At 38.4% G+C, this 11,296-nt stretch overlaps 1 protein-coding gene across 1 annotated transcript; it reads left to right on the top strand.

The window, feature by feature from the left end:
- Nucleotides 1-416: 416 nt before the first annotated feature.
- LOC113344001 lies at nucleotides 417-2,548 on the top strand. The gene is made up of 2 exons (XM_026588062.1): nucleotides 417-1,457; nucleotides 1,505-2,548. Exons 1-2 carry the CDS (start codon nucleotides 417-419, stop codon nucleotides 2,546-2,548), a joined length of 2,085 nt encoding a protein of 694 aa, XP_026443847.1.
- Nucleotides 2,549-11,296: the final 8,748 nt, after the last annotated feature.

The raw sequence follows: 11,296 nt of genomic DNA, 5'->3' as shown, positions 1-11,296 counted from the left end.
AGAAATTTCCTTAATTCCGTGCACCTTGATCTCGGATGTGGTCTTACAGTGTCAGTATGCATAGTAGGGGCTATCTCTTTAGTCTGCCTTTAGCGCTGTCTTGGGTGTATTTAACAATTCTATTATTGGCTGATTACTAGCCGCTTGATTATGGACACGTGTTTGTGATCCATTGCTTAGAGTTAGGCCAATAATTGTTCTTTTAAGCTATAAGAAAACTTTGTTGGTTGTTATCTGAAAATTAATGAAGTGTTTATTTTTGGCTGCGGCTATTTTGCCCAGATAATTGGCTTGGTTCTTCGATCCAAGAGGTGTTAATCACCAATTTATCCCTATTTTCATTCTTTGTTTGTCAATCTGTTGTGTAATCACAACAATTCGTATTCAGAGCGAGGTTTTCACCCAAAATTTTTTCAATGACTCTCAAAGATCTTGAAACAAAAACCTCAGCTAATGAAGCTGCTATCAGTAAGCTTCAATCGGATCTCAAAACGCTTTCTACTAATCTTTCTACACAAATTGATACTGTGAAAGCTAGTTTCAGAGAAACCTTACAAGAGAATAACCGCAGTCTTATTCAGTTGCTCCATAAACCTGCAAATCATAATCGATCTGAAGATCCAGAAGGTTCACATCAGCAGGATGACGATTGCACAAATTATTCTCATCATCATTCTAGCTTTCCTAATCACCATCATCGGATTCCAAAACTAGACTTCCCACGATTTGATGGATATAACCCAAGAGGATGGATCCAGAAGAGTGAAAGATACTTCAAACTCAGTGATATTGAAGAACATAGGAAAGTCGACATTGCTGCAATCTATTTAGAAGTTAAGGCTGAGAAATGGTTTCTAAATTTTCAAGTTAATCGAAATAGAATTACCTGCCAAGATTTATCTCTCCATTTATGTGCTAGATTTGAAAATCCTGTAGAAGAAAATTTTGTTGGTAGCTTTAATAAATTAGTTCAGTCCTCTTCTGTGGATGATTATTATGATGAATTTGAATCACTCAAAGCTTTGACGCTACGTATGAACCCTTCCTTGAGTGAATCCTACTTTGTTATGAGCTTCCTCAGTGGATTGAAGGATGATATTGGAAAAATTGTATCCATGTTCCACCCAAAAACTCTAGCTGATGCCTTCTCATTAGCTAGACTCCAAGAACAGAAACTTCAATTAACTAATGCAGCCTCAAAGCCATTTACCAAATCCTTCAATATCCATTACATCTCACAAAAACCTTACACTCCTAATCCCTTACCTCCTAAACCAATTATCACTTCACCCAAATTTAGCCCTTCCACCCCAAAATCTTTTTCACACCTACACCAAAGTCCACCCCTACACCTCCTATCATTAAAAGACTCTCTCAAGAGGACATGGACAAAAGAAGAGCTCAAGGGCGCTATTATAATTGTGATGCAGTATTCAAGCCTGGCCACTTTTGTAAGGGTAAACAAAAGTTATACATGTTACACATGGACTCTACTGAATCACAGGACACTGAGGAGGAAGAGGAAGTGTTTGTTGAGGCACCTGAATCTCCAGTTCAATCTGAAGTTGAAGTATCTCTTCATGCTCTCACTGGCTCTGCCACTGGTGATACAATCAGGATTCCTGGCCTCATCAACAAGAAGACCGTGTTTATCCTTATTGACACAGGTAGCACCACTAGTTTCATTGACAGTGCATTGGTTACTTCCCTCAAGTACTCTATCACACCAACTTCACCTATGCTGGTCACTGTTGCCAATGGAGAGCAAACCACAAGTTCAGGCATTTGCTCTAAACTCCAATGGAGCATGCAAGGGCACCATTTTATGGAAAACTTGAGAGTATTACCACTTGGGGGGTGTGACATAGTACTTGGAGCAGATTGGTTGAAGAAATTAGGTGATGTGACCTTCAATTTTGCAAAACTTAGTGCTTCCTTTCTATACAAGACCAAACTTATTACATTGCAAGGCACTACTCCAAAACATTCATTCCTGATGATGAGTGGAGAGGCAGTCAAAAACTTATTTCTAAAACATTCACATGGAGTAGTGGCTCAACTATTCTCCATCCATACCACTTCAACACCCCCTACCACTCCGGCCATTTTACTGCCACTCTTGCAGGAATATACTGATATATTTCAAGAACCTTCCACTCTTCCACCTGAAAGAAGTTTGGACCATAAAATTCCCTTACAACCCAACTCCTCACCCGTCAACCAAAGGGCTTATAACTGTCCTTATGTGCAGAAAAGAGTAGTTGAACAATTGGTTAAGGAAATGCTTCAAACAGGGATTATTCAGCCTAGCCACAATCCATTTTCCTCTCCCAAACTTCTTGTGAGAAAGAAGGATAATTCATGGAGATTCTGTGTGGATTATAGGAAGCTCAACAACATCACCATTAAAGATAAGTTTTCTATCCCTATTGTGGATGAATTGCTAGACGAACTACATGGTGCCATATTCTTTTCAAAGATAGATCTGAGGGAAGGATATCATCAAATAAGAGTTCATGATCTTGACATACACAAGACAGCTTTTTGAACTCATCAAGGCCATTACTATGTTGTCAAAGGCGTCGCCTAGGCGCCAAAGTGGCCTTATTCTGAACTCTGGCGCCACGCAGTAGGTAAAGAGATGCCACTTTAAAAGTGACGCCCAGGCGTCGCCTTTCTAGGCGCTCAGGACAAGGCGCTAGTTTGTTGGGAACCAAAGTGGCATTTTGTGCCAAAAATGGAAAAATAATCTTTCCAAAATCTTTTACATTAAGTCATACATTAATATTTTAAAACCCTAAGCTAATTATGTTAAGAAACAGATCATTCCTGGCTGTTTTTGTTAATTACTTTAACAATAGTGAAGGAAAAAAAATCTTTCCAAATCTTTTGCAAATCTTTTTCATTAAGATTTACAAGCTAATATCAGTTGTGTCAAGAATATAAACCTATGTGGGAATTATTGTTCTACGTCGCGGCTTCGCCGCGCCTCGCCGCGGCTCGAGATTTTACACCCGACGCCACGCGGCGCCTTACGCCCATGACAACATAGGGCCATTATGAGTTTAAGGTCATGCCATTTGGCCTCACCAATGCCCCTGCCACCTTTCAAGCTCTAATGAATGATATTTTTCAGCCATTCTTAAGAAAGTTTGTGTTAGTTTTATTTGATGACATACTTATTTATAGTAAAAGCATGAGTGAACATTTGGAGCATCTCAGATTGGTCTTTACACTGCTCAGACAACACCAACTATTTTCCAACTTGTCCAAATATTGCTTTGGCCAACCTTCTTTGGAGTATCTGGGTCATATAGTCACAACAGAGGGTGTGTGTGATGATCCCAATAAAATTGCTTGTATGCAATCTTGGCCAATCCCAAGGAACACTAAGGAGCTGAGAGGGTTTCTGAGCCTTACAGGTTACTACAGAAAGTTTTTGCAGCATTATGGAGTTATAAACAAGCCACTAACTACTCTCCTCAAGAAAAACTCATTCCAGTGGAGCTCTGCTGCTACAACTGCCTTTGAGACACTCAAACAGGCATTGATCTCTACCCCTGTATTGGCTTTACCTGATTTTTCTAAGCCCTTTGTAGTGGAAAGTGATGTTAATGACATGTGCATTGCAGCTGTCCTATTGCAAGACAAGAAACCAATTACTTACTTCAGCAAGCCACTAGGACCCAGAGATGCAATACTCTCTACTTATGAGAAGGAATTTCTGGCTATTGTTACTGCAGTTCAAAGGTGGAAGCATTATCTCCAAGGTACCAAGTTCATCATAAAAAATGATCATCAAAGCCTGAAGTACTTATTGGACCAAAAGGTTACCACTGCATTCCAACAAAAATGGCTCATCAAATTATTGGGGTTTGACTATGAAATTCAGTACAAGAAGGGCTGTGATAATGTGGTTGTAGATGAACTTTATAGAAGACCCTCAGATCTTGCTACTCCATGGCAATGTCTACACCATCTTGGGTACAAGAATTTAAGCAGAGCTATGTTAATGATGTCAAGGCCAATCACCTTATGTCTCAACTACTTCTCAGCCCTGATTCTATACCTAATTACTCATTCATTGATGGTGTTCTGAGATACACGAATAAACTTTATATAGGTACTGGTGCTCAGAGTAGAGATAAACTATTATACTCCCTACATACTTCTGCCATTGGAGGTCATTCTGGGATTCAAGCTACTTCTGTGAGGGCAAGAAGTCATTTTCATTGGTCAGGTATCCATAAAGATATAGTGTCACTTGTCTCTCAGTGTGATGTGTGCCAAAGAAACAAAGATGATCACACTAAAAAATATGCTGGCCTTCTGCAACCTCTGCCTATACCTGAACATGCTTGGAAGCATATTACCATGGATTTTATAGAAGGTATGCCTCTCAGCTGCAAGAAAAGTGTCATTCTAGTGGTGGTAGACAGACTGACAAAATATGCACACTTCTTAGCTCTGCAACATCCTTATACTGCTGCATCTGTAGCTCATGCATTTCTAACTCAGGTGGCCAAATTACATGGATTACCCTCTTCCATTGTGTCTGATAGAGATAAAGTCTTCACCATCAATTTTTGGCAAGATCTATTTAAAGCATTGGGTACCAGCATCAACCTAAGCACTGCCTATCACCCCCAAACAGATGGCCAAACTGAAAGGGTTAATGCTTGTGTTGAAAATTATTCAAGATGCATCATTGACCACAAACCAGGGAAATGGACTGAATTCTTAGCATTGGCTGAATGGTGGTATAATACTAGCTAGCACACAAGTTAAAAGACTTCTCCTTTTCAGGCATTGTACGGGTATGTTACCCCTCATCTTGCTTTTCCTTCTGCCACTACCACTTCAGTTGCTGCAGTTGAGACTTATTTGAAGGACAAAGCTTCCTTACTTGACATATTCAAAGAGTCCCTTCTTAAAGCTCAAGAGATAATGAAGCTATATGCTCACAGGTCCAGACAAGATAGAACTTTTGAAGCTGGAGACTTTGTGTACCTCAAACTCCAACCATACAGGCAATCCTCTCTTTCCTTGAGAAATTTTTTTAAGTTATCTTCGAAGTTCTATGGTCCTTATCAAATTCTTCAGCGCATTGGCAAAGTGGCTTACAAGTTAGACTTACCATCACACTCTCGCATTCATCCTGTATTCCATGTCTCTCAACTCAAGAAACACATTGGCCAGAAGCACACTCCCTCACTGTCTCTGCAACTAGTGGATCATGAAGGCCAAGTGATTATGCTACCTGAATTTTTTTTGGATACACGGACAATTCTACAGGGCACACAGCTTGTCAAGCAGGTATTGATTTAATGGACTAATTCTTCCCCAGAGAATGCAACATGGGTGTAGGATCATAATCTCGCAACAATTATGTCTCAGCGAAATTATCAATGGTATTGCCCAATAGCGTCGCAGAACAATTTCAGAAACGACGTCAGTAAAGATCATGAGAAAGATGTGATAGTCTTGCGAAAATTAGAGAGCTTGCGAAGTTAACATTTGTAAGGTTGCGAGAATGTCGCAAACCATGTCCGAAAATAAAGGACAGATTAGATGTCATCCACTATGTATTTCCTTATAAATAGTCATTCGAGTTGTAAAAAGAGAGAGAGATCTTTTTGAGTAAGAAACAAGTAAATAGGAGAGAGAAAGTTCATACCAGAGTTCATTCTTGATTTCTTTATCTTTCTTGTAAGAACATTCAAAACTAATCAATAAAATTAAGAGTGTAAATCTAAAAATGAGTTGATCAACAATGAAATCATATGAGGGGTGTAGTGTAGGATTTCCTGCAACTACATAATGGCGCTAGAAACAGGGACGAGTTGAAGATTATTCTAGAGAAAACTAAAGATTGATATTGAGATTTGTGAAAATTTAAAGTGATTGATTAAAGAATTTTTCATAATTTCTTGCAATACTGTTAGCATTGAAGAAACGGCTAGAAGAAGATATACATCCGAACAACCGACTACTATTAGAAGAAGCAAGAGAATTGCTGGAAGAGAAAGAAGTGAAATGGGAGAATCTACTAGAATGAGAAATAATAGAGAAAATATAATTCAATCGCCAATTCAACAAACATAGTTCAAGAGAGGAATACAGATTATGACAGAGTGAGCGTACACACTTGGCGATCAAATTCAGCAGAAAGAAGAAGAGCAACAAAATAGAAATTATAGACAGGAAGAGAGAAATCAAGAAGCAGATGAAGGAATAATTCATGGAAATGAGGAAATTGGAGCGTTAGAAACATTGAGACGAAGAATACATGAAGAAAGAAGAGCTGAGGCAGAGAACGTGCGAATTTAACAAGGCAAAATCACGAATTAAGGATGGAGAATATCAGATTGCAGAATAGAAGATCGAGAAGTATTACAAAATCATATTCCAGATCGACTAGAAGAGAAATGAGGCAAAATTCACCCACGATCAATGCTGGAAACAATATTCAAGAAGAAATATCAAATCCTAATGAAGAATATCGCGAAAATAGAGAAAGAACTGATGATCGTTACATTCCACAAAATGAAACTTTTGATGATGGGAAATTGGAGGAAATCAAGAGAACGGGCAAATCAGAGACAAAATAACCAAGATGGCGAAGGAAATCAAGAGGAGGAAGAAGAATTTTACATGTGAGAGAAAATCAAAGAAATCAACAGACAATTGAAGAAGAAATTGAAAGACATAATGCTGAACAAGCACGTTTAATCTGCGAACGTGAAAGGTTGAGAGCGGAAATGGAAGAGCAAGAGCTTCAGGAGACAATTCGCCAGAACAATCATGACAATCGAGAAAGAAGGCGTATACAAAACCGGAATAATGATAATCTCAATGAGGAGTATGATAGAGTGAAGAGAATGGCTGAAAGACAGCGAATTGAGTTGATAAGAAATGAACAAAATTATGGAGGGGAAAATGAACGACATCATCATTTGCGAATTCAAGATAGGGATGAGGAAGAGAATCGCAGAAGAAGACGAGGAGGATAATGAAGAAGAGATACAAATTTCGCAAGAGAAGATAGACGTGAACGCAGAAGAAGAGAAGCAAAATTAAAGAGACCAATGGGCAAGATTCAGGTGTAAATAAACAAATCTTGAAAGAATTAGAAGAAATGAGAGGAATGCTAAATAACAGAGGAGAAGTAGGTAGAAGACAATTGGATGAAGCAATAGAAGAAGCTGCGAAAACTCCATTTACAAGGGAAGTACAATTAGGAGGAATACCACCGAAATGCAATTTGCCCGCATTAACCAGCATTTTCGATGGAACAACTTGTGCAATTCAACACATTAAAGCTTATGTGAGGTGCATGTTACAATGGGAAAATCATGATGCGGTATTGTGCAAATATTTCGCATCCAGCTTAACAGGAGAAGCGTTAAAATGGTTTGAAGGTTTACCAAAGAATACAATAACCTCCTTCAATCATTTGCAGACCACATTCTTGGGAGCATATATAAGTAATAATTCCTCACGACCTGGTATAGAAGATGTGTTTGGATTAAAACAAAGGATTGGCGAAAGTTTGAAACACTTGACTAAAAGATGGAGAACTATGTGTAGCGAAATGGCTGGCCGTGTAGATGAGAGATATCTCATATTATCATTTATCAATGCTATGTTTGCAACAAACCTGTTGTATGTCCAAATTTTCAGAGTCAAGAATACGATTACAATGACTGAATTGCGAGAACTTCAAGAAGAATACATTGCTTTAGAGGAAAACAAAATGAAATGGAATCATATCCAGTTGCGAACACCAGCTCACAAACAGCGAATGCAAGCTTATTACCCAAGCTAATAAACACAGTGGCGAATACAAGTAAAAGAAACAAGTAACAATCAGCAGAAATTGGTAGCTATGGGGAGCCGAGATCAAGAAGAGTATGAAAGAGAAAGAAATTTCTACAGTCGTGGAGGAAATAACAAGATTCAAAGACTCGATCAACCGCAAGAAACTTATGGAGGTCAAAGACCAAACTTTAATAGAGGGCAAGGAGGTCACAAGTAATATGGGAAGAAATCAAGATGCCACCTCTAAAGCAAGTGTGAGAAGATATGGGAAGCTATAATTTGATGGAGAATATACCAACACCATGGAACATGGGAACGGAACCACCCCAAATCACAGAAGTCATGAATTTTGTTCTTATCATCATTTTCATGGACATACCACAAACGATTGCAGAAATGTAAAGAGAATTATTTTGAGAATGATAGATCAAGGAAAACTAAACGACTTTCTGGTAGGGCATCCGCAATCTCAACCATTACCACCACCGCCAGAACATCACAAATGAATACGATGAAAAAGAAAGAAACATTCTTCATAGAAGTTGGTGCAAAAGCAAAAAATCTATTCTGTCACTCTATCGTACATTCATATAAGACAATTGAAGATTTTCATGATAATGTTTTAAGTAGAGTGTTCGCAAGAGATAATAATGGAGAGAAATTATGAATATTGCGAAAATTCGCGACTAGAGGAATGGCAGAAACAGATCATTTCTTTTACCGCAGAAGAAATTCCCGAAGGAGAAGAGGTGCATGACAATCCATTGGTAATAAAATTAGAAATTAATCCAAAACCAAAGAAGATGAGGATGATGAAGCTGAAGATTCATGGGCAATCAATAGAATCTAGTCGATACTGGAAGCTCTGTGAACATCTTATTTTATCATACTTATAAAACCATGGGTGGAAGAGATGATGATCTTATACCAAACATATAAGATATATGGTTTTAATGGTACTGCTAACAAGCCTAAAGGGGAGGTTACTATGCAAATTCCATTGAAGGGAATATCTTCTGAAATCTCATTCTGTCGTTGATGTAGAATCACCCTACAATGCATTAATTGGTCGACCTTGGCTACATGGGATTCTAGGTGTAGCTTCAACTTTCCACCAATGCATCAAATTCCCTCACCCAATGGTGTAGGAATCATAAAGGGAGATTGGGTTGAAGGAAAGATGTTACGAAACTGAGATAGAATCTTGCGAAGGAAGAGCAAACAAGAAGGAAAACTGGCGACACAAAATCAAGATGTACAAAGAAGTGAGAGTTGATGGTGGATACAATCGAAAAGAAAGGAGAAGATGTTGTGAAATTAATGCTAGCTCAGAATAAAAAGGATGAACATACCAACACCAAGGAAGCAGTAGCAGAAAATAATAAAGAAGCAGAGGATGGCAAAGTAATAAAAACAAGAAATGTATGAATGATTAAGTTGTTGCGATAATCTCGCAATAAGTAAAATTCTCAAAAATACATTTGATTGAACAACAAAATTGAGATTGCGAAATTCAGATACAATATATGATTGCGAGACTCTCGCAGAGATAATGAATTTTACAGAAAATAATCAGAGAAGAATGACAAAAGAGAAAGAGGCGAACCTTTATGGCGTACACCCTAGTTCGCGAATAAATTTCGCAAGAGGCAAATGTAAGACCTAAAGTACGTCATATAAGGGGGTACCTATTGCATGATCAGGGAAAGGCTACACCGCCACCGGAACCTGAGTCATGGAGATTTGGGGTCAATGAAGCCCATCCGGGAGAGGCACCTTGGATTCTCAACTTAAGCATATGACTTAGGTTGGGCGACTAAGGTAATAAGGACTCTCCCAAGGAGTGCAGAATCTGATCAAGGCGCCGAGGTACACGGTTGAGTCAAGAGTGCCAGGGCGTTTGAAGCGTCCTTGCCATTCTTGACAAGTCTTGGCTTATACTGCACTCGGCCTGAAGAAAACCCCACTTAGGGTGCAGTCTCGTAACCATAAGCCCTATAGGTAAAAGGGATAAGAGGCTGCGAAAACAACTGGTTGTTGTTAAGACTGGATGGGAGGAGCTAACCTTGTATGGTAGAAGTACGCCTCCTTGAAGGGGCAACCAGGGGGAGATAAGGGCGGCACCCTCCATTAGGGAGCTGATAAGTGTCTTAAGACGCAAATGTCATGAGGCTTTTTATTCGCAAGGATATTAAGGCTTGTCATATTTGTGCAACAATCCTGAAGAGGCAATAATACAAAAGAAAAAGATAAGACGAGATCAATGGGTTTTCGCATGAAAGTGCGAAGACGTCCTGCGATTTCGTCGCAAGACGGCAATGTCATGGGGCTTTATTTTCGCAAGAATATTTAGGCCTGTCATATTGTCGCAACATTCCTGAAGAGGCCATAATACAAAAAAAAGTTAAGGCAAGATCAATGGGTTTTTGCATGAAATGCAAGGACGTCCTGCGATTTTGTCGCAATGACAAGAGGTGGCATAATAAGACCTTTAATTAGGAAGGCAAAATAAGACCACACAGGAATGAGATTTTGAAAAGAAACAAAATTCACTTCGCAAAATTGCGAAATTATACAATAAGAAATTTTTGAAATCTCTCATTTGGATTCAAATAACAGAGGCAAGTATGGGAATGTATGAAATTAGAAAATGTTATTTGTCTCCATATGAGAGATTTACTCAAAAATTCAAGAATTAATATTATATTGCAAAGAAGAATTGTTTTCATTTACGCAGGTCAAAATGAAAGAAACACATATACAGAAAGAAGAAATAAGTACAAGTATTACAAAGAATCAAAGAAAGAAGTAAAGACTATTTCTTGGTTAATCATTATCTTCACAGACTTGTTTCCTTCTTCATCTGCGTCAGAATCTTATCACCATCAGAACTTCCATCACTATCAGATCTTCATCGTCAGCTTCGCTATCAGAGATAATCAAACTGGGAGTATTCTGTGGGATTTCTTCTAAAAGACAAGGATAATCAGAATGTGGGATATTATGATCATCACAAACCATTGGATGGTTTGATTGCGAAAATGCATAGCGTCATTCTTAAAATTCTCAACAGTGATTTGATTTGATTCTTCAATCTAGAATACTTGTCGTTGCGAGAAGAAAGATTCTTTGCGAGTTCCTCCTTTTCAGCTTCAAGTTCTTCAATCTTTTCACGATATTTATTTTCAGAATCTGCGAACAAAAGAAACCAATTATTAACTTGATGAAAGTTCATAAGAAGCAAAAGATTAATAAAGAAGAGCAATTAGCAACCTTCTCTGTCAGAAATCATGTCTCTAATCAAGGCTGTATGTTCAACTTGGAGACTAACATTTACGCCTAAATCTTTTCTAGCATCATCTAGAATTTTCGCAGACCAGACAAATTCATCCTCACTACTTATGAGAAGACGAGAACGAATTTGATTTTCCCTTTCGCAAAGTTCAATATTCTTGCGGTTAGCTTCATCTCGCTC

The sequence above is a fragment of the Papaver somniferum genome, unplaced genomic scaffold (assembly GCF_003573695.1).
Source record: "Papaver somniferum cultivar HN1 unplaced genomic scaffold, ASM357369v1 unplaced-scaffold_70, whole genome shotgun sequence".
Classification (NCBI taxonomy): Eukaryota; Viridiplantae; Streptophyta; class Magnoliopsida; order Ranunculales; family Papaveraceae; genus Papaver; species Papaver somniferum.
The sequence above is the reverse complement of the archived record's forward strand: the minus strand, read 5'-3'. Positions and strand labels throughout refer to the sequence as shown.